This window comes from Nothobranchius furzeri, chromosome 11 (genome assembly GCF_043380555.1).
Source record: "Nothobranchius furzeri strain GRZ-AD chromosome 11, NfurGRZ-RIMD1, whole genome shotgun sequence".
NCBI lineage: Eukaryota > Metazoa > Chordata > Actinopteri > Cyprinodontiformes > Nothobranchiidae > Nothobranchius > Nothobranchius furzeri.
In genome coordinates this window covers 57,265,830-57,289,865 of record NC_091751.1, presented here as the reverse complement: position 1 = coordinate 57,289,865, position 24,036 = coordinate 57,265,830, and the positions used below count along the sequence as shown (strand labels likewise).

The 24,036-nt window shown below is 39.9% G+C and overlaps 1 protein-coding gene across 1 annotated transcript in view; it reads left to right on the top strand.

Annotated features, from left to right (window-relative positions):
- epha4b (eph receptor A4b) overlaps nucleotides 1–23,433 on the top strand; it is a 110,621-nt gene extending 87,188 nt beyond the window's left edge. The window contains exons 14-19 of the mRNA XM_054739118.2: nucleotides 10,254–10,315; nucleotides 13,058–13,267; nucleotides 15,547–15,696; nucleotides 15,801–15,994; nucleotides 16,774–16,911; nucleotides 18,428–23,433. Of these exons, the coding sequence (XP_054595093.1) occupies nucleotides 10,254–10,315; nucleotides 13,058–13,267; nucleotides 15,547–15,696; nucleotides 15,801–15,994; nucleotides 16,774–16,911; nucleotides 18,428–18,527 (854 nt within the window). The 3' untranslated portion in view covers nucleotides 18,528–23,433. The remainder of the gene's footprint in view (nucleotides 1–10,253; nucleotides 10,316–13,057; nucleotides 13,268–15,546; nucleotides 15,697–15,800; nucleotides 15,995–16,773; nucleotides 16,912–18,427) is intronic.
- The last annotated feature ends 603 nt before the right edge of the window (nucleotides 23,434–24,036 follow it).

Below are 24,036 nucleotides of genomic sequence, written 5' to 3'. Positions count from 1 at the left end.
TGGACACGCTAAGCTGGCTCCAGGTTTTGGCGACAGTGATAACTCTGAACAGAAAACTCCAGCTCAATACCCCGGAGCTTTTGGAAATTCAAAGAATTAGAAGAAAGCAGCAAAACAAACTAGTTACAGCTCGGCTTCACACAAGCGATCCAAAAATACAAAATAGTCAAGGATTTCTGTCACTATGAGGCACACCAACAGCAGGTAATAATAGATTTTACTAAGCAATCAACATTTTGATTTCAACATGACTCCCATTATCATCCTCCTACGCACGAGATTTTTATCAGAAACAGATCAAGAGCTGAGAGGCAGTAAATAAAATCATCCCTATATTCTGTTCAGCAGTGGGAATGATATCATTTTCTCTGGAAATTGTGTTTTGAACATTTTGATGTGCATTTCTGTGTTAAATGTGTAAATAATTTGCCTTACTTTTCGTAGATAGCCACCTGAACAGCCTCAGTTTGGAGAAAGTGCATCCGTAGCTAGTCTAAACACAGCCAAGACCGAAGTGTGTTGTCGCCATTTAAAATACGAGCGATACAATTTCTCAGTTTTCCATATAGACGTCAATTTTTAACTTATTTTCACAGAAATCAGCGATTAGTTTAGGTTAAGTGATGTTTTTATATTTATAAATGCTCAAATAATCCAATAATTGTTATTCCTGGATAAAAAGTTCAGTTATGCAAAATATCTGTTCTAAGTACTTTTATAGTTTTTCTGTGCTTGTACATTTTGAAACCTCTCCCATTTATTCAGCTCTCCTGTAGAAATAAAACTGTTTATAAAGTCTTTCATACCAGCTCCACATGCCTGTAGCAACAACATTCTTACTCAATACTGGTTTTGTTAAAAAACAAACAACCGGTGAGTGATTTACAGTAACTGATCATTTTCTGCGTCTACACAAGTGTTTTTTTAAGTTATGTATGATGCAGTCATTACTTTCACAGATTTATATTTCACTGGGGGTGCTGTGATCCAATCACGTGATCAGAAATCGGGCCAGATCATGTGATTTTCAACCAGCTTAGTGCAAAAGATTGGATTTTACTTTGTTACCTTTTTAAATCCTCTTGAAAAAAAGATTTTCAAACTGCATAACAATGGCTTCCAATATATCTACAGTCTTTGTTTCTTGGATGATAACAAAATCGTGATGTCACACAATTTACGGCAGTGGACAATTCAGACACGCTAACATGTAGCTGTAAGCTAGCAGGCTAATGCATGGCTAAAGTGTTGCCTCAGCAGAGCAAAATGGTCTGCTGTTTCAAAGTGTTTTAAAGCGGACACCAAAGACAGCGCAACAGGCACCTATAGTGTGTTCATATTGGTGGAAAAGACAGAGCTGCAGGTTGCCTACAAAACAATTCCACAGTAAATCACCTGTGTCCATTAAGTCCTAGTCCGTCACTAATACCCCAGTTTACTGCAGCAACTTGGACAAAAACACGGAGCCAGCTGGAACTAAAAGATTCATTAATAAACAAAGAAACTGCAGACCGGCAGCAGAATGTCATGTTTCACAGCAGTGCTATGAGTTACAGGTGTTCACGCCAGCCATGGCGCCACGTGCCTTGAGTCACATCACTTAATACAGCCACAAATTTAGGAAGTAAACCATTTGAAAATTGGGTGATGAGGCTACTTTTAAATATAGTTGTAATAATAACACTTTTATCATCAATGTACCTCCTAAACAAGTGATGTGTGTTGGGGGATAAACTAAGAAAATGACATTAATACAGAATGAAATGTAGAAATGACAATAAAACCTTAAAGGACAGCTTGGATGTGTTTTCCTTCAGAGGATCGGGCATCAGCAGATACTCAAGATCAAAAGGCTCGGGCTAGAATCAGGCGTAACACAATGTGATAGGAACATCTCTAATAGTTCTCATTCTGGTCCGCTAATCCTTTGTCATTCCAATTTATTTGTTTATTAGAGAACACTTCAGTCATTCTTTAAATTTTGTGTACTAAACTTCAACAATAACAATAAAAACAACAAAAAAATCTAAAACGCAAAGTTTAAATACTATTTGTATTTTGTTCCTAATTAAAATGTGCATAAAATACCATGTTTTATTGATTTTCTTTTCATGACGTCTCAGTAGCATTTTCATAGCTTCTGCAGACTTTGTGCTGTTTCAGCTAAAAAACACAACAAGAAAGGTGTGACCCATAATCAGTAGCACTTGTATAAACACACCCAGTCTTATTAGGAAAGGTTGAGTTCAGCCCCCTCCCTCATTTTCCTGCTGCTCGGTTGCACGACTCTGTCATTCTTGTGATCTGACATCTTGCTATGCAGATGTTTGTGAGAGACGTGCATTCAAACAAAAATGGGAAGGATGGAGGCGGTGCAGAGGGACTGAATTTTAAACACGCAGGCAGACAAATGAGGCACGGCTTTTGTCCTCATCATCCTCGCTCCTCTCTGCCACACACTCTGATCTTTGGTCCGTCGCACACAAGTGCTCTGCAGCGTCTAGGCCAGCAACAAAAGAGCAAAGGCACATGCCTCTGTCATGCATATTAATAATTAGAAAGTTTAATTGGGTGTTATTTTACCCTCATAAATATTCAGTAGCATGTGTATTATGAATGACACCCCACTGCATGGCTTAGTGGAATCTTTTTCTATTGTTTCACCCTCCTTGGAGAGATGTGCAACATGCAGATGTGTAATTATTGTACTGACTTTTGAATAACTCACAATTCTGATTTGAAATACCAAATACCAAAATAAATCCAATAATTACAAGTGCTTTGAGGTTCTTGACAGAGAAATGACATGGCTGACAGTAAAAAACAGCTAAACTACTTGAAAAGCTACTTATTTCTTCATAATAAAGAAAGTCTGATGCGCTCTTTGAATATGATGATTTTTGTTTGTGCATCTTCTTTTTAGAAAAATAACGAGCAGCCTGTCTTCTTCTGCTGGTGTCTCTTTGTCTCCCCCTTCTCACCTGCCTTCACGGCACATTGAAGAGCTGATAAAGCCCTGCAGAAACACATCTCACTAGCGGAGCAGTAATTTCACAGGTCACAGCCCAGGGTGTGTATGTGCGAGTGAGGGGGTGAGAGTTGAGATGGGTCAATAACTCCTTCAGGGCTTTTTTCTGCCACCAGCTGGTCCTTTCACACTGCCCTCAGTCTAATCAGACAGACTGACCTGACTGCTCTGGACTCAGGTGTGCAGGATTGGTTTGTGTAGGTGTAAGCAGAGTACAAGTAGTAATGGTTTAAGTAGGACTCAGTAATTGCTTTTTCTGCGGTAGTAAGAGTCAAAGCAACATCAAAGCTACTTCAGCAAACGCTGAAAGAGCTGAAGTAGCTTTGTTGTGATAAACAGAAAGTACGAAAGCTTTATCGTGTTTTACAAATCATTCGTTAAAGGTCAACTTTACTCCTGTTTTTAATAAATCTGCAGTGGTCTCTAGTTGGAATGAATGACTTGTAAGTCGTGCTCTAGGAGAAAAACCTCTGGTGCACCAGTTTGAGGACATAGAAATAAGCCAGAGGAAAAAGTGGCTTCAGATGACAGGATACCTCGCCTCTGATTGGCTAACAGCAACATGACTTTACCACCGACTCAGTTTTCTTTGCAACGTTGATGACTTTTCTACACAAATAACACAAGCCTGGAGGAGTTGTGCTGTGTGATTCAGTTGCTAACGCTAACAGTTTGTTTCTACTAGTCGAGGTGTGCTCTGCTGTTTCCTGGATGCTAAAGATGGGTAAGTCCATGAATGTTAATTGACAGTCTATCAGAAGCTAATGCAGGAAATAGGGGTAGATGACTATTTTCACATTCAGCCCGCAGGCTAAACTGATCATTTAAAAAAAAATTATAAATAAAAAAAGGCTTCTCAGTAAACTTTTTTTTAAATATTTCTAAATAGTCATTTTAAAAATAAACATGTGAAGACCGATTTCACTAAATGTGGTAAGATCTGTAGAAGCATGGCCAAATTCAACACTTGTAGTAAGTAACCATTCACATTTTACTCACAACAAACACATCAACAGCAGGGCTCTGCCTCTTTTTGTCACCCTCTTTCCCATTTGGTAAACAATTATAGACAAACACTCATAAGCAAAATTATTTGCAACAACAAAAATAAAAGAACACAAGTTTATTATTATTTTGCCATCAAAATCAGCAATTAAAGCATAAAAAATTCTTAGTTGTTTGTGAGCAATAACTCACAAACGTAGCTAGCTGTGCTGCATCGCTAACAGTAGCTTGGATATGAAAAACAAAAAGATCATATTTTTCAAATATGTATTTTTTTGTATTTTAGGTACAAATGTGGCATTCTTTGTCGCTGCTTGTCTAAAGTTACTATTGAGTTAAGTTGCAATATTCCAAAGTAACCACAGGAGGGCGAAATACTCTCGGCAACAAACTTGAACAAAATAAAAATTGAAGCGTAATTTTGCTTAAAAAAATAAACAGTCATTTCAAAAAGAGTTTTATTGAAACAGATGCTTCCAAGTTCCAGACAAAGTGTTTTTCTGTGAAATGATCGGTCCATTAATGGTTAACAACGTTTTTTTTTTCATCTTGAGACCTAAAACAAGAAAATCCTTTTCTTGATTTATTTTGTTCACACTTTTTTAGGAAATTATCCAAAAGATCAGAAAATACTTGCAGTTTAATTTCATGAAGACTGTTTAGTTTTATTTTTGACCTCAAAGTCAAAGAGCTATGCTACTGCAGCTATGCTACAAGTGCTAAAGCTCTCCATGTGACTAACTGTAAAAAATAACATTTGAGAAGGAGAGGTAAACTTGTCAGCAAGTAAAAGCACTCCCGTGATGGTTGTGATGTTGTAGTTCTGCTCTCATGATGAGCATGTGTTGGTTGGCTTCTGTCGTGCTCCTGAGTGTGGATGTGAGTGGGACGCTGCTGTTTTCTGCTTAAAGCCTCATAAGCCTTCAGCCGCTGCCATGTGCAGCGCTAATACCCCACTCCGCTGTCTGTCACCTGATTGCTGCTATTGTCATGTTAATTGGAGCGCCGCATGCTGGAAACGTGGAAGTAAAAAATAGATCAGAAAAGTGCAGCAATCTCCCCCGTGTCTCCTCCCCCCTGGCCCCTCTCCATCTCCTCATCTCCTTTATCTCCCCCAGTCCCTCATTTTATCTATCCATCTTTTATGTGTTTTGCATTCACTGCAACAATCGGCTCATTTGGAAAACCCTCAATTACAGAACTCAATCTCATCTGACACACACGTGCACACACACACACACACACACACACACACAGTCATTAAAGGGCCGCTCTACAGACGTGCTATTAAAAACAGCAAAGCCATGTTTCCAGGCGTCCTCTGTTTGAAGAAACTAGTGATTAGTTTTAACTGTGCGTCTGAGCACCGAACAATGAGCGCCTCAGTGTTTCCTGTCAGGGTGTTTAAAAGTATTCATGTTTTGAATATGCATGCAGGTTAAAATATTGGATAGCACAGAGAGGGAAAAAGGATGACAACAGGTGCTGGATGGAGGAAAGAAGGGGGCATGGATGGATTAGATAAGATACGAGAGTGAGGACTTGAGGAAAGATGGGGCTTGAGAATAAATGAGGCTGGCATGGAAAGAGGGGACACACGTGAGCAAATGAGAGGAGATGAGAAAGCAAAGAGGAAGGAGGAGAGGTGAAGAGAGGAGAGGAGATAAGGTTATTGAGTTTCTGTCTGCCTGTTTCTCTGCACCCCCCTCTCAACCTCACATGGCACTTCCCAGAACAGAGATCCGTCCTGTGTTAAAAGCTTTGTATCATTTAGTCCAGACCCCTTAACATTAATCAATACAGCAGTTATTTCATTTTCTCGTTTGTACCTTGGGCCGCCTCATTCAATAAAGACGTAATGTGGACCACAGGCACACTCACAGATAGATACTCATAACGCAATTGTCCAGCTGTACACAGAGTCTATCCCTTTCATTTACACTCACACCAACTCTGCAACAAAAACAGACTCTCATAACGTCATCTGCTGGGTGCAGCGTGTGCTTTCCATCATATTCACACATTTGAGTATTTGGGGGTAGACCAATATATGGGTCAACTGATGTATTTAGCCGATATTTACCCTTTTTTACATAGCTGCATCAGCTGATTTAGCTCCTTAAGTCTAGTTTATGCTTCTGCGTCAGCTCCACGAGGGAGAGATGCACACGCATTGATGGAGGCGTTTTGCCTTTGGACTTCTCCGTCTCCTGGGCAGTGCTGCAAAGCAATTCCCCACCAGGACAACAGGGGGTGCAGCACTTCTCTGGGGTCTCCTGTCATGTATCCAGTCTGATTGTGTTTGTATTGTGTTTTGTATTTCAAAGACTTTTTAACACAGAAAAAACTGTCTCTCATTCTCCTCCACCTCTTCATAGGCTCGCCATCTCCAAACCCACGTTTCCCGTCATTTCCATCCACAAATGAAACGCTTGTTGCGTATGTTTTTACTCCTCCAGTCACGGGTGAATAAAACTTTCATATTTACAGAGTTTTTTCCATGAGGTATTCTTCAAGCTGCTCCGTGTCTAGATATCTTCGGCTCTCTCTCGCTCATTTTTTTTTTTTTTTTTTTGAGCGGGCAATGGAGGTGTTGACAAATTTAAAGGAAGCCGTGTTCTGGCCAATCACAAACTTGCATTCTCCATCTCGTTTGACAGATGTTTGGCTCGCAACGACGGGTAATGGCGTTGTGTGTCTCCGTACCACCGCAGAGGCATAAAATAGGCACATGCACGGGCAGCCTGGTGCTGCTGCAGAATTTAATTTAAGTGTATATTTATGTTCCTGACTAATATCTTATTAATAAATACTCAAAACATTTATTTCAACAAAAATTTCTTATAATTTACGAGTTTTGAATATTTAATACTTACATATAATTTGATTTACTTCAGTTAGATGTCTTATTTTTACACTGAGCAGTGCACAAAATTAAACTTAAAGTGACAATGTGTCATTTTTACAAGTTTTCAATGGAAATATCCATTGAAAGGTTGTTGTCAATTATTTAAAAGATACCCAATTGTTGAAAAATATTGGCAGTTTTATAACATACAACCATAAAAGATGGGTCTAAAATACAAGGGAGCAGGTCTAAGTCATCCAGCCATATTGGATGTCATGTTTCCTTGTACAGAAGCCTGTGAGGACAGAATGCATTTACTGATTTGTAACAAATAGCTACAAAACATTCAGTAATAATAAATGTTCTTTTACACATTTACCTCTTCATTCATTGCCAGTGATGAAAGGGAATCTGATGTTCTTGTTATTTAGCTGGAGGTTGCGCTCCCAAGGATTTTTGATCCTAAAGACCTTCTGTTGGTAAGATCTTACGTGAACACCAAAATAATGCTTGCTTGCAATGATTTGGGTATCCACTGCCAACTTATCGCCAGGGTAAACACACACTGTCCCTTTAACAGCTGGTTAAATTCTGTGTTCAAAAACTGTTATTAGTGACATTTTAGCATGAAAATGAGGTGGAAAACATCTAGATATTGACCATGAAAATCGGACCAAAATATCAGCCGCACAATTTGCTGACCATGACCTTTACCTATCAGCATCGGTAGCGGCAATAGAAATACTAATATCTGTCAATAATCTGTGAAATCCCGACTAAAACGACATTTTCCACTTTTGCTTAAAAATATTTTCATTCTGCTTCATTCCATAGCAAAGTTTATCAGCCACAACATCAGATCCCCATCTGTGCACACATACACTCTTTTTTGTTTTGTTTTGTTTTGTACCACTGCAGATGAAAGCCAATAAACTTCACTGAATATGAATTTGATGAGTTAATTATGAGCCTTCAGCGAGAAAACTGCAGAGGGTTGGTTTGATGGAAGTGAAATCGGTGCTGTCCTGTCATTTTGTTGCTGTTTGTGTGTGTGTCCGTGTCCGTGTGTGTGTGTGTGTGTGTGTTTGTACCCACGTCCACGTGCGTGTGTGTGTTTGGCCAGTGAACGACAAGTTGCACACATTGCAAGTAGTGAAAGGTTGTCAGAGAGTCTTCTTTCTGTGTGGCAAAGTATTAGCTAATGCTGTATGCAGCACAGGGATGCTTGTAACCTCTGTAATGTTTTAGAGTTGGAGGGATGATGCTGACTGGTGGCGAGAATGTGTGTGTGTGTGTGTGCATGTGTCAGTACACACACGGATCGCATGGTCCTTGGTCGAGATAACAGGATAAATATGTTTCATTGTGCTCCCCTCTTGACCGCTTCTGGCACCTTGAACCTGAAGGCAGCTTTCTCCATCAGTGGCGGCGCACACGCAACACATTCACTTGCTCATAATTGGTTTCCAGCGTAGTTTTTTATGTCCCCTTTTCCCATTTCATGGCTGTCTACTTTATAGAATGTAGCATTCACATGCAGGAATGAACATCACTAAAAAGCATGCATGCGTTCACATTTACAAAGTCTGTAATCAGAACTGCCACTGAACACAGAAACCTGCACAATCCAACTGGAAGTTATGGAGACTCAGTCCCATTTGCTAGTCAGGATCACTTCTATCATCTGTTCAATTTGCATACGTGGCACACAAATGTTCCCCGTCTCCGTGTGCAGCTGAAATCACCGTGCTGTTTGTGTCATTGCCTCAAACCCTTACACACACACACACACACACACACACACACACACACACACACACACACACACACACACACACACACACACACACACACACACACACACACAAGCCCATGTGGAGATAAATGTGACCAGCAGTCTTCACCCCCAGCAGAAGAAAATCCAATTCTCTTTCACTTTTATCCCAGAGACTAATGTTACTGTCAAAGAAGACACCACCACTAGAGACCAGGCGACTGTGTGTGTGTGTGTGTGTGTGTGTGTGTGTGTGTGTGTGTGTGTGTGTGTGTGTGTGTGTGTGTGTGTGTGTGTGTGTGTTTGTGTTGAGATAGCAAATTCATTTAAGGTGATGTATTGCTGTCTTTACCTACAATCCAACTGTAGGCCTTGGGGGTGTTGTTCCTACCAATCCAAGACAGGCTTGTGACACAACCCCCCCCCCCCCCGCCCCCGCCCCCGTTTTTTTCTTATTACCGGTATTCTACAAATTGGTGTCTTACTCATCTTCATCTCCATTAGTCATCATTTTTATGACTCAAATCTCAGTATTTACTTTTTCTTAAATGTTTCATGTTTTCTTTTTTTTGTTTTGTTTTGGTTTTTTGTACAGTTTTCCTTTTTAGATTTTTTTTTCTTGCACAGACTCTGGATAGTTCAGCAATGCCATGCTGTGTTTGCTCACAAACTAAATGTTTAATGACTAAAAACTGATATTTTAAAATCTCTTTCCTTACTGGATAGTTTGCTTTCCTTTCCTCTCCCTCAGGACTTTGATTTAGAAAATGTGAACTATTCATCACCACTGACACGGTCTGTGTGTTCACAAGTCATGCACACACACACACACACACACACACACACACACACACACACACACACACACACACACCATCATTTGTAACTGAACATTAGGTGTTTGTGACTGGCAAAGCTTGAGAGCAGGGGAGGAAGAGGTGGTGGTGGAGCGCCCTGTAAAACAGGGACAACTGCTGTTTTTGGGTGCGTTTGTGGGAGTGTGTGTTCATGTGATTGCAGGTACTTTGTTAATCATTTGTAAACCCCCACCAGATGTCACGCAGAGGGATCACAGGGCGCAGGGCCTGTCAGTCAGTCAGTCAGTCAGTCAGTCAGCCTCGCCCTCATCAGACACACACACTTGTGCAGGTGCACAGCGATCAAACCGCAACCCCCTTCCCTTGAGGCTGATTAGTATTCATGAGATCTCAGGAGGCCTGTCTCTCTCTCTCTCTCACACACACACACACACACACACACACACACACACACACACACACACACACACACACACACACACACACACACACACACACACACACACACACACACACACACACACACACACACACATATTCTGGTGAATTGGTCTATTCTAATTATCTCCTGGCGTTTATGGAGAGGGCTGATTAGAAGCTGTCAGTGTGACTGATGACGACATACCATGTTATCCCCAAGAGAGAAACGAGGTGACGGAGATCGGCTGGTCACAGCTGTGGACTCGGCTTCCTCTCTGTCCTGGCCGTTTTTATAGTTTGTGTATTTCTTCCTTGTAACGGTGCTTTGTTAACAGATGTCCCTGTGTTTTGCCTCTGTAGGTAAGCCGGTGATGATCATAACGGAGTTCATGGAAAACGGATCTCTGGACACTTTCCTCAAGGTGAGTCATGAACGAAGGGCAGCGTGTGTTTCCTCCAAGGCAAACTCTGCTCTTCTTTAGAAAAACTAAACAGAAAAAAAAATAAAAACTTGTGTCTCAGTTTTTAATTTCTAAGAAAAGTGTAGTTTTTATAGAAAAGGTGGGTTTACTGGGGATAACCAAAAAACACAGAAACAACGTCACATATGTTCAGTGCACAAAGCTCACAAAAGCTATCATAACAAGTTCAAAACACTTTGTCAGACTTTTCCTTTAATAAAGAGAGACAGAGTATAAAATCTGTCAGCAGACAGTTGACAAAGAAACTTTTTCACTTTATGTGGAGCATTTGCTTCTTCAGGATGTATGAAAATGAGCAGTTCATTACAAATGTAATGTAATTACACAAAAATCAAAGTGTCTGTGGCAAGAGTTTAGGATATTCAAAAAAAATACATCATTATCATAAATAAACACAGAACAAGACCCAGCAAAAGCATTTCTCAGGACAGTTAATGTGCTCATGGAGCGTTTGTTTTGAATAAGGGAGAGTTAAAAAAAATTGGTTTTATAAAAAAAATGATTCTTTTAAGGAAATGACTTGAAATCCTATTTCTGTGTTTGTGTGACTAGGTTGATCAAAAACAAGAAAGACTTTTTAGACAAGACTAAATAAGTTTACTTTTGTCCCTCCAACTGGCTGAAAGTGGAATTACAATGGTCGTAAGCAAACCCTGCCGCATATCAATGCTGCTAATGCTAACATGAGCCAACTGATGCTAAATAAGACATAAAGAAAAAAGCTCAACACTGTTGGACAAAAAAATACTATTACTTACAAGTCCAGTAGCAACAAAGCCAGGTCACCATCAGTCCATGAGTTTGTAGCCTTCTTTAGCTTCCAACGACTGTAGGTCACGTTGATGTTTGCTCTGGATTTAGCTTTTCACTTTTCTTCCAAAGACATTACTCTTACTTCAACTTCCAGTGCCATACTGCCAATGAAAAAAAGCAAAATTATTGTTCTTCCTGTGCTTTTTGTTGAGGGTTGGTGAACTGAAACAGCTAACTGCTAGCTTTTGTGTTAGCTACTGCTGTAAAGCAGGTAGAAAGCTCCCACTAGTGTTCCTGCCTGAACCACAAAACACTTTCTGGTCAGCAGAGGACTACAGAGTGTTGTCCAAGGTGAAGTTGCTCAAGATTCTTGCTCAAGAGCCACCAAAACCAATAGCTCTTCACTATTGCATTGATGTATCAATAAGTTGTGTTGCAAAAATATCCAGTACATTGAGCTTTTTAGCCTGCTTCAGTTATGATTCATGAAAGAGCTGTACTGAACCTTATCATTTCTTCATTGATTGATTCATTTCATTCATTTTATTTTATTGCATACTGGCAGATAAATAGATTGTTTTGGTCCTGGTGTGCCTCGTGCTACACATTTCCCTGATCCATACACACGCGTGTTTGTCATCCAGTAAAAATCGCCGCAGCGCTCCAGAGCCATTAAGGCTGTGATGATAGACTCGTTGCTAAGTAGACACCAATCCCATCTGCAACACTACGGCGAAACGAAGTGACAGATACAAAACGACTCGTGGATAAAGCTCCTAAACACACAGAATCTTACAAAAACACAGACATGGAAACATGCATGCTTTATGCCACATTATAAACTTTAATGAAGATCTTAGAATTGTCTAAAGAAAGCTAACAATATTATCAAAATGGTGTTTATGGTTTTACAGCTCATTTGGAGTATCTTCGTGTCTTTAATTATGACCATTAATTAGGCCAAAATTCCTCAGAAGAAACCTACAATATTCTTCTTTAAATTTTCCACCATCCATTATTTTCCAAAATGTTGGTTTTAGGTACAAATTTGCCACATATTTAGAATTTCAACCCCTTTCCACCATGTCTGCCATGTTTCCTGCCCTCCTTCCTGGCAGTACAGTGTGGTGAGAAGATTGATAGAGGAAGTCTGTAGGTTTGTTAGACAGTCCAATCAATCAGCATCTCACAAAACCACCAGCTAATTAACTTACTCCACAGCTGTCAAGGGAGAGAGAAAGAAAAAGACATAGGAGAGCAGGGGAGGAGTGCACAGATGCAGAAAGATGAAGGATGGTAGATAGATAGATGCAGACCGAATCAAAGTATTCTTCCTCTTTCTGAGACCGAGACCATGGAGGGACAGAGATGGATGAAGATTTTAAAGACACAGAGGAAGGAGGAATGATATAAAGGAGAGAGGGTGACTGATAACGTGAACGGCTCTTTAACGGGGACTGTTAGCCCAGGGCAGAAATAATTGGCAGAGGAAGGTGAGCTGGATCGTCATCGATCAACAGGCTGCACTCTTCGCCAAAGACAGCTCAAATCTAAAATCCTAAGAGCTCTGCGTGGGCACACAGTCAGTGTTAAAGAGGACGGTTTTGTCTGCCGGGTCGGAGTCAGTCCCTGTAAGTCGCATTTCATTATTTATTTATTTTTAGTTCTCATGATCCTCCATTGATCCCTGGAAGGAGGAATTCCTCTTTTTCCTCACCACTCTCCAGACGGAGGTCAAAGCGCGGGGTTAGCAGAAGCTGGAAGAGATACAGAGTGCTGCCCGGGGACACTTGAGACATGTGGAAAGCTGCCATTACAACTTCAATCCTGGCTTAAACATTCAATTACAGCTAAAGCTGTTGTCAGCGTGCCACTGCGTTGTAGCTCCGCATCAGTCCTGTGTATTCATTCAGATTTCTCTCAATCCAGAAACACGACGGCCAGTTCACGGTGATCCAGCTGGTGGGCATGCTGCGCGGCATCGCCTCAGGTATGAAGTACCTGTCAGACATGAGCTACGTTCACAGAGACCTGGCTGCCCGAAACATCCTGGTCAACAGCAACCTGGTGTGTAAGGTGTCGGACTTCGGCCTGAGTCGAGTTCTAGAGGACGACCCCGAGGCGGCGTACACAACGAGGGTAAGACTGGCTCACTTTAAAACTCACAGAAAAATAAAAGATATCTCACATAGACCAAATTATGGATGATTAATTCACAGTATATTTTGTTAAAGCATTGGACGAAGGCTAAGCTAATCGATACAAAGCTGATCGAAAACCTCACTGAGGCCCAGATGAAGCTACATTTCTTTGCATTTTTGCGTTTATGCTGTCAAATCAGCCACTGGTGACTGCAGCATCCTCTCACCGTGCTCAGTGAAACTGAAGGAGCTGAAACATCAGTGAGCCAAACCACTGCGGAGCCACTCATCAAAGATGTCCACAAGGAGATGGCATTATCCATATTCATGGGAAAAGTTGGGGATGTTATTCTTAATATGGCATTAGCATCGCCCTAGGAGGAGAGGATCAGCCGCTGACTGCGCTATAGCAATCACATACAAACTCCCACTGATGTCAACAGACCTAGATGGGGAGCTGCAGGCACTGATGAAGAGGAGGGGGTGAGACAGGCTCAGGCGGAGATGGGGGAAGACGCAGAGAAATCCTGGGTGGATAAAACAGAGAGGAGAACGAGGGAGGGAAAGAGAAAGATCCAATAAGAGCAGTTAGGGAAGGAAGAAAAAAGAGAGAAGGGGTTGGGGCGGAGATGGAGAGGTGGAAACAAAAGTACAGTGCAGAGTAAGTTGGCAGCTTTGTCTTTCATTTGACTTTCACCAAGCAGAGACGGGGAAGGCTAGATGGTGCAGAGGCAGCAGCCGCATGTTAAAAAGCTGAGCCGAGCCTTTAGAGGTACAGCGTCTGGGCGTGTTAGAGAGGAAGAGGAAAGGCAGCAGTGTGTATACGTAGAGAGGGCTGTATGGATTCCTTTGATCCATTGCATCAACAACAAAGGCTGGGGGAGCCCGGGAATTGAAAGGAAAACTGATGGCCAGGACTCACACCCTTCTATGTCTCTCAGAATTAGAACTTAGTCACTTAGAATAGAGAAAATGACTTTATTTATACTCAGAACAACCTAATTGAGCTCCTGTTATTTCCAGTCTCAACCTCGCCCCATCCTATTTTATAACAAATGTCTTTGCTTACGTAAATTTTGTTTTATTAATTACTCCTGGTCGCTCAATGATACCATGATGCATCTTCTTGGCCATTAGGTTGGTTAAATATCAAACACAGACAACGTTTTAGTTCAACAGTGTGATAATGGCTTCAAGTTTCACATATTTATATGTGGAAAGGTGAAATCTAAAAATGTGTTAATGGTCCCACAGACTTCTAAACATCTACTAGAACTCCCATGATGTCCCAAGGTCTCATGTCATTTGTAATCTGCAACCTATACATTCATATATGTAGAAATGACCATGTTTGTATTTGCTAAGGTTGATTAGATGAGGTAGCCATCTTGAGTGGGTCAATCGGTTGTAGATCAAGTGGTTAATTCAACTCTGTCTTTTGATACATGAGATATGTTTGCTGAACTCTTGCAGAACACTTAACTGAGCTAGGTTTACATTTGCAAATGCCACAGATTGGTAACATTTGCCATCAATGTGCTTATGTTGGGAACAAATTATAACAAGCATGACATCGCTTGTTCTTTAATTCAGGTTGACTATTTAGGGTAGTAGGTGTGGAACACTGAAAAACTATTTTAAAAATCTTATTTCTGATCATAATCAGTCACTCAGAATTTTTCATGCAAGCTGAACATGAAAATAGTCTCTCACACCTATATCCTGCATTTGCTTCCAGTAGAAAATAGACAGTGAAACTCAAGGATTTGAAAATCCTGACAGATATACATCAATCTTTCACTTAATGTTCATGGACTCGCCCATGAATGGTAAAGCTGTTGTTGGTTTAACATCCAGGAGACAGCAGAGAACGTCTTGGCTAGTAGACTTTAACTGTTAGCATTAGCTACACCACCACACAGCAGATTTCCTCCAGGCTGGTGTTATTTGTTGAGATAAAACATCAACATTGCAAGTCAGTGGTAGAGACTCCAAATCCTGCCGTCTGAAGCTCAGCTGTGACGTGGCTCACTACTAGATCCTGGAAATGGTGCACCAGTTTTTTTTTCCTCCAGAGTATGACTTAGAAGGCATTCGTTCCTACTAGAGACCACTGCAAATGTATTAGTTAAACAAGTGCTCCAGACTTTAAAGTCAAAAGTGTAAAATCCCAAAAAAATGTATGGCTATTAGAATTAGAATCAGTATTTCTAACAAAACTGCTTGAAATGTGGTAGAAAACTAATAAACAGTATTGTTTTGTAAAATAATGTTTAGGGAGGGAAGATCCCCATCAGATGGACGGCTCCAGAGGCCATAGCCTACAGGAAGTTCACCTCAGCCAGCGATGTGTGGAGTTATGGGATCGTCATGTGGGAGGTGGTTTCATACGGAGAGAGGCCCTACTGGGAGATGTCCAACCAGGACGTGAGTCCCCAAACACACCTTCAGTCTTCAGTCAAATTCTCACCTTTAGAAACAACTTCAAATGATCCTGAATGGATGTTTTTATTTTATTATTTTGTGTGCAGGTGATCAAAGCAATAGACGAGGGCTACCGTCTTCCTGCTCCGATGGATTGTCCCGTGGTGTTGCACCAGCTCATGTTGGATTGCTGGGAGAAAGGACGCAGCGATCGGCCAAAGTTCGGACAGATTGTCACAATCCTGGACAAGCTCATCAGAAACCCAGCAAGTCTCAGGGAGCTGGCCAACAGCTCAGTGGGGTCAGTTTGATGAATGTACTCAGTGCAGAAGTGAATCTCACTGATGTAGTCAGATAGTTATAGAGGTGTAGGAGCACACAGGCCAGCATGTGACTTTTTAGGTGTTTTTTTTTAAGAATAACATAAATAAAAGATACAGTATTGTGGGGGAGGTTGATCACAAATGCCTTGTTCGGTTTAGACTGTTTGAATCCCCGGTTGTATTTCACGCATCCCGGGGAATGTCATTATTTTTACATTAGCATTTTCCACCTCAGGCACTTAGTTGAGGCTCTGAATCAGTGCAGCATGCAGAAATTTGAATCACTTTTATAGACAAATACTCTAAACAAAAAAGGGGGAATAGGTCCCGCATAACTGAAGAGACAGCAGAAACTCAAAAGTACCAAAGCTAGATCCCCAGAGAGTAGATGAAGTGAAGCATGTGACCAAAAAGAAACCTTACACAGAGATCTCATTTTAAAACCTGGTATAGCACAACGTCCTTAGTGCATACAGCTAGTACAGAAACGTGATTTCTTTTTAGGCTTTATGTAAATTATTGAATGTGTATAGCGAGCAAACAAGTCAAAAGATGCCAAAAGTAAAACCCTGCACTTATGCTGAGGAGTAGGCAATACAAAATGAGCTATGAATTAGGATTTTATGTTTTATAGTCGTTTTTTCTAACTATTTGCCTAATTATTATGTTGAATTCTAAGAAAAATCTATACATCATTCAATAAGTTGTTTATGTCGTTTTTTATTTATTTATTTATTTATTTATCCCATCTCAGCAGGGAGGACCCGCCCACCCCGGAGTTCAGTGTTAGCACAGTGGATGATTGGTTGGAAACCATCAAGATGGGCCAGTACAAGGAGAACTTTTCCAGTGCTGGATATGTCAGCTTGGACTCCATCCTCTACATCAGCGTCAGGTACGGGCATGACATCTGTCTTTACTCTAACGGCTTAGAGGTAAAATGATTGACCTGTCAGCTGATTCATTTGCTAATTCTTTTAAAATAATCAACACTGATTAACCATACTGAGCTGTTCTGCAGCCAAACTCCTTCCCGTGATGAAAGTTGTTTTATGCAATACAACACCAGCAAAAGCACACTGCAAAAACTGATTTCTAAGAAAGTCAAATCAAATAATACTTTTTAGACATTTTATGCTATTTTTAGTCTAAAAAGAAAATAATTTTCTAGAAATATTGCATTACATAAAATAAGGTCAATATTCTTAAATACGATCACAAATGTCTTTTTCAGAGCAATATATATATATATACAGTATATATATATATATATATATATATATACTGTATATATATAACTTTTGCTTACCCCATTGGCAGATTCTTTTTTATCTTAGAACAAGAAAATTTGGCTCATATTCATGACAATTTACCTTACCTTAGTAGTGTAATTTTTAGAGAATATTTTTTAGACTACATATAAGATAAAATATCTAAAAATTTGTTATTTCTGTCTTTACTTTCTTAGAAATCAGTTTTCTCAGTGCAGTTTTAGCAGAAACCTCCATAAACTGGAATAATCCTGAAAAGACTCTTTGTGGTCACGAATCAAATGCTTTTTGGCTTTTTTATTTTAGCAGAAATGTATCGATAAAAGCACAAACAGATGCAACAATGCAAACATTATTAAATATGGCTTTAGCCTGAAACTATGATATGTTAAACCTAAAGAACAAGTTCACTCGTTTTTCAACACATCTGCAGTGGTCTCTGGTATAAATGAATGTCCTGTGAGGGGATCTCAGTGGGATCAATGTTCTGGTGCTCCTGTTTCAGGAACTAGAAGTGAGACAGATGAGAGGTAAGAAAAAGATGGCAGGATTTGATATTTGGACAACTCATCTCTGATTGGCTAACAGCAGTGTAACTCTATTACTGACTCAGTTTGCTGCAATGTTTATGTTTTATCTCCACAAAACCCCACAATCTTGAAGGAGTTCTGCTGTGTGGTGGAGTTGATAATGCAAATAGCTTTGACTAGCTGAGGCGCGGTCTGATCTCTCCTGGACGCTAAATCAACAACAGTCTTCCCTGTCGTGAGCCAAGATGGCTCATGAGTCCATTAATGCTAATTTACAGTGTGACGTAGATCTAACTGGCTTTTCTAATCTGAGCATTTCCCCATCTATTTTCTATCGGCGACTAATGCAGGAAGTAGGGGTAGAAAGCTATTTTCTCATTTAGCCTGCATTTTAGTTTTTCAGTGAACTTGGTCTTTAACCGAATGTCATATTTCCCCCAAAGTAGTAAAACCTTTAAGGCTAAAGTCACATTTTTATATCTTAATTCAAATCTAGCACATAAACCGACTTTAAAAAAAGTTTTCTGAAGTAACTTTTCTAATCTTTTTTCAATTTTAATGTTTGCAATGCAAAATGTTTAAATTCCATGTTTAATATTTTTCCATCCAGTGAACTGACTAAGATGGGAGTGACTCTGGCTGGCCACCAGAAGAAGATTTTATCCAGCGTGCAGAGCCTGCAGACCCAGGGGACGCACGTCCACGTATAACAGTTCCCAACCAGACACACAGTGAGACGAGGTCAAACTGGACGCTCCTGTGAAGTCTCCCCACTGAAATGGACTTGTAATGGACACTTTGTGCTTGAGTCTCCATTGATTTTGAGACACACTGAGATGGAGACAACACTGACGCTTGACTCCTTCACCTTCCCATTCCTCCCCCCTCCTCCTCCGTCTCCTCGCCCTTTTCTGGCTTTAGCACTCTAGAGTCCCAGCAACACCGTCACTGTACTGGAGCGGCAGAGAGGCGCAACAAGGCTTCACAAAAAGCATCCCAGACCATTTCAGCTTAAAAAAAAGACAAAAAGCGTTTAACATTAGAAACAGCTAAAACAATAGAGTATGGTGATCACTGTTTGTGAACTGTACAGTCTTTTTTATCTTTTTTTTTTTGTTTTCGCAGCAAAGGTGTGAAAAGGGTCATGAGGTATGTATATGTGTCGATAACTGTTCATATGGGCAGCGTGTCATGCAACCATAGAGATGGACCTAATATTTGTAAGGGTGGTGAAGATTATATCGCTTGATCTTAAAGGAACTATTTACCTTGTAGATGCACGGCCTCATCTGTTGCTCTCAGAAAGCAAACGGACAAGGCGAGATTGTGAACTACATGAATGTGCGGGGAGGGGTGGGGGTGGGAGACAAACCGGACCTGTAGAGATAGAGACGGATGTAGGCTCTGCCAGCTTGTGTAGGACGGAGGTATGATGTGTAATCGGTTTATTGTTTTTGTTTCATTTACGGCCAGTGCAAGGGCTTCCTTAGAGACACTTCCACATCAGCTCAACCCGGTGTTTGTTAGCATATTTGCTGTCACGCTGACTGCAAAGAAGTGGCAAGAAGCAAAGGAAAGGTTTCTCTTCCAATGATTTACTTTTTTCAGCTCAATAAGTTTAGCCTTCCTGTGTTTCAGGTGTGTGAAGAAAGTGATAGTAGTGCAAAAGTTGTAAGAACATGCCTTGTCATGTACAGTGATCTTGAGAAGTGAATCTAGGTGACACGCCATTAGTTTAAATGTGCACTTTTCTTTTATCAGCCTCCACAGTTGGATGGTCACTCAAGCGCAGCCGCTGTAATTGGAGGGTTTAGAGTTTCCCTCTTTGCCTGCATGATAAAATCACCAACAATCTTTCCATGGGTGATTTCCAGATGTGCCAACACAAGAGGGTGAATTTTTACTTATAGAAAGATTATTTTTTTGTCATGTACTGTATCACTTTCTGCTCATCAGGTACGCAAACTATATTAATCATGTCCTACTTTCAAACCTTTACCTGTTGGTTCTTTTCTTCCAAATCAACGTTTACAGGAATAAGGAAATGTGTTGGTTCTTTGTCTCCTGATTAGAGGGTAAATGCTGCTTATCACATTGATTCCACACTTAGATGTGAAGGGGCCCTCTTTGCATTAATAGCACTAAACCTGCTTTTGGTGAAACCCAGTTTTAATACACATGGTGATCTGTAGGACCAACGGTGACATACAGTACAGTATATATGATTGTATTATAGTGTAAAATATGTACAGTGTTGATTTCCAATGTCAGAATGTTTGTATTGACAACGATGATGACTATGATGTGCATTTATTGTGATAAAGAGATTTCTGAAGTTCATGTTCAGGGGCGGGTCATACAGGTGAAAGGAACAAAGGAATGTAGCGCCGTGCAAAGCGTCAGCTTTGATCGGCAGGTGACAGTGACTGCAGTTTCTCCGATAGCGTTAGAATGAGTAGAATGGACTGATTGATAAGCATGCTTCATTTGCAAATCCACATTATACGGTGATTAATTGCAGTTTTGATCCCATTCTCACATCTGATGCAGCTTTTTCTAAAATTCCTGTTTAGAAAGAGGATTGTGGGTAACGGATGAGTAAAACCGGAGCAGTCCTCGGATTTGGATCTGGTAAAACCCTGATGTTAGCTAGATGATACGTAGTTGTGAAGTTGTAATCCGACAACTTTAGATTTAGGTGAATGAAGAAGTAAAAGCATTTACAGATGCAGATGCAGTATTTTTAAATTATTAATAATAATGAGGAAAGGGATGAACCAGGGGGGTCTGCAACCTGGAGCCACGAGCAGCTTCAACAGTTGTCCTGTCTAATAATTTTACAATATGGATGGAGCCTCCAGCAGCAAAATGACACTAATCTTTACTAAATAGTTATTTTAATTGGCTTTGAACTGAATTGACATACCCGTTATTATTAATGCACTGTCTATCATTAAAGGTGTGGAACACTCATTTAATCAATATGTTTGCAGTGTTCTCTAGTAGGAATGAATGCCTTGTAAGTTGTACGGGGGAACACTGGTGCATCATTTCCAGGAGTGAGCCACATCAAAGCTGAACGTCAGACAGCAGGATTTCGAGTCTTGTTTCTGTTGTTGTTTAACCTCCACAAATAAACACAAGCCTTGAGAAGTTCTGCTGTGTGTTGAAGCTGCTAATGCTAATGGTTAGCATCTACTAGGTTGATATGTTTTCTGCAGTTTCCTTGACACTAAATTAACAGCAACCTTCCCCAATGCGAGTCAAGGTGGGCGAGTCCACGGATGTTAACGGGATAGTTTGGCTTGCTGTAAGCACCCTGTGATATCCAGTTAGTCAACCCAAAAATGAAACGTATCTCCTCGCTGCAAGTTTGGTTTTTATACACCTGCATTTAACAGCCGAAATGTCTCCTCAGCCTTCACTAATGTCTACAGGAGCTGTTCATCACTAAATCAAACAAATCACTTGTGTTTGCAATCTCATGCGTGTAGCAATTGTGCTGAAGCAGAGTGCAGAACCAGGCCTTTAAGCTCCACTTTGACTAAGTCCAACAGAAGACACCCCGCCACTCTGAAGTTGCAAGTGCGATATAGTCTGGCCACAGAGGGTGGTGGGGGTCTGAGGGACATTTCATTACCACTGTAAAGGGTCATTTTAGCACACACTGTCTCAAGAAAATGATTTAAAAATATGAAAATTTTGCATCGCATGCCTTTAAATGACAGTGTGACGTAGATGTGTCAGGCTTTTCAAATCTTAGCATTTCACTTTCTATTTTCTATCAGAAGCTAACGAATGAGATGGTGTAGGAGAGTATTTTAATTGTCCACCTACCTGAAAAACTCAGAGTGACAGAATAGAATCACAAATAATATCTTATGTTTTTTGTGTGTGTTCTACATCTTTAAAAAGCAGTGATTTATTTTACTGTTGGATAATAGTTGGATATTTTGGGCTGTTATATTGCTGCAAAGGTCTGGAAAACCAAATACTTTTTCTTGTTTTATCTAACTCTAAAATAACAACAACAAAAAACTCTCAAAGCTACATAAACTGCAGCAAATAAAAAAGATGAATAAAAACTACAAGTTTAAAAAGTATAATCTTTATTTTAAGCAATCAGTAGATTTTGTGGCTCTACACAAATTAGATGTGTCACTAAAATATTTTAAAATTTCTTGAAAGCATTGCAGACCCCTGGTTTAAAAAACTACACTTTTAGTTAATAATAATAGATGCCACAGATAGCTTGACTGCTAAAGTCTCTGCTAGCTTTTAACAGAGAGAAACATCAAAGATAAAAATAGATAATAGGATAGAATTGATGTGATGACAGACTTTATAATAAAACTAGCAAATAAGTTAGGATCTGTTTCCCACGCTTAACAGATTTAAGCAGTCACATTAGCAGCTGTCTAATTCTGAAAACAAAACAAGTCATCTGGAAATACGGAACTACTTCAGACAAAGTTTTATCCAGGAATTTAAGCTAATATCAAATCAAAGTTGTCATTTTAAAAGTTTAAATTGTAACTTTACTTATGTCTACCTCTATCTTAAATGAAGGATCCCCTTAAAATTTTAGGGTGCTGTCCGCCGCTAGAGCTAATGTCACCCATACGCACATAGCATAGCTAATATCATGCAATAAATCAGGACAGACAGGCATCGCTACGATAACAGAGGCAGGGTTAGGGTCAACCCTAGCTCTAACTCTACCTGTGTTAGGGTTAACCCTAACCCTTACAGGACTGAAACAAACAAGGCAGAGCCGTAAAGAAAAAGTTTAGGGAGCATTTTAACGCCATTCTTTTTATAAGACCTTTTGTTTTAGAACAAAATCACATTAAAATCTAAATCAAAAATTCTTTTTTTTCTGTCCGAACCATTTTCACTACAATTTCACTTTATTCACAGATAAAAGTTCCAGAATACCAACTGAGAGTGACTGACACTGTTCGTTCTACTCTTGCTAACCCTATAATTTTGCTCCAGCGGACTATCGCTGAACCTTTTAGATGCCTTATTTACTGAGTTATTGTTCTTTCTGTTGTCATAGAAAAGAGATAGAAGGAAAAAGTGTATATACAGTTTATTTATCTTCATTATTAAGGTGGCCTCACATCAACACCCTTTTAAAACCGTCTGGTTCGTCACACCAGGGACAAAAGAATCAAATCAAATATGATTAGGCTTCCAATCTGATTGGCTCACAATCTCTCTGCCTGGAAACCAAAAGCATCTCCTCTATTTCCGGGCTCATTCAGATTTCCCAACATGAGGATTTCTGCCACTTTTTGTCTAAATTAAAAAACTCCAAATTTTTAGTCACTACACCCCATGATGAGGTTAGCCATGTGGGCTGGCTCTTTCCATTTGAAATGCAGTCTGTGTTTCCATTTCCCACCAGCTTTGTACTGTAAATGTTCATTAGATTCTCATTTGAGGCTTTCAGCGCGTCGTCTCTCTTTTGTCCTCCTCTTTGTTTTCTTTCTTTGACCACCAATAAGGTCTTTTTGTCCCTCATGCCAATTTTGCTTGTTGTAAAGGGTGTAGACATTCTTATGTCTTTCAAGTTGCTGTAATAAATATGCTAATATTTCTAATTTCTCACCTGAAGCCTGCAGTGTATTTTCCTCTCACACTTTATTTAATTTTGATTTTTTTTGCAATTCTATTTTTTCTCCGTTCTTGAGAAACACTCGAAGCAGCACTCAACACTTCACACTTGGATATGAATAAAATGGTAAAAAATGTTGATGATAACAATGATGTGAGAACTCTTTTGTGATCTTTCTGCTGTCAATCAGTTAGAGAACTTAAAAGTCAAGATCTGGATTTATCGCCAACATTTATTTACAAGTTTCTCGTAGTATTTCGTTATTTCACTTCATTTATTTTTTTTCTCTTGGTGAAAAGGTCATGGTTTAGCACACACACTGTCTCAGGAGTCTTTGAGATGCTTACTATTGCTCGACTGGTGTTCTGAACAGAATGACTGTCAACACAATCATAACTGACTGTATTTTAGTTAAAGGTGCATGCGGGAGTAAATTATTAATTCAACCTGAATGACTTGGAATATTTCTACCAAACTGTGAGAATTACCTAAAGTTAAGCAGCTGAGCCAGATGTGCTATAGGAATATATTTCACAAAATTGTGTTTTATTGAGATGCTGTCATTAAGAATTGTGCAGAACAGAGAGAAATTATAA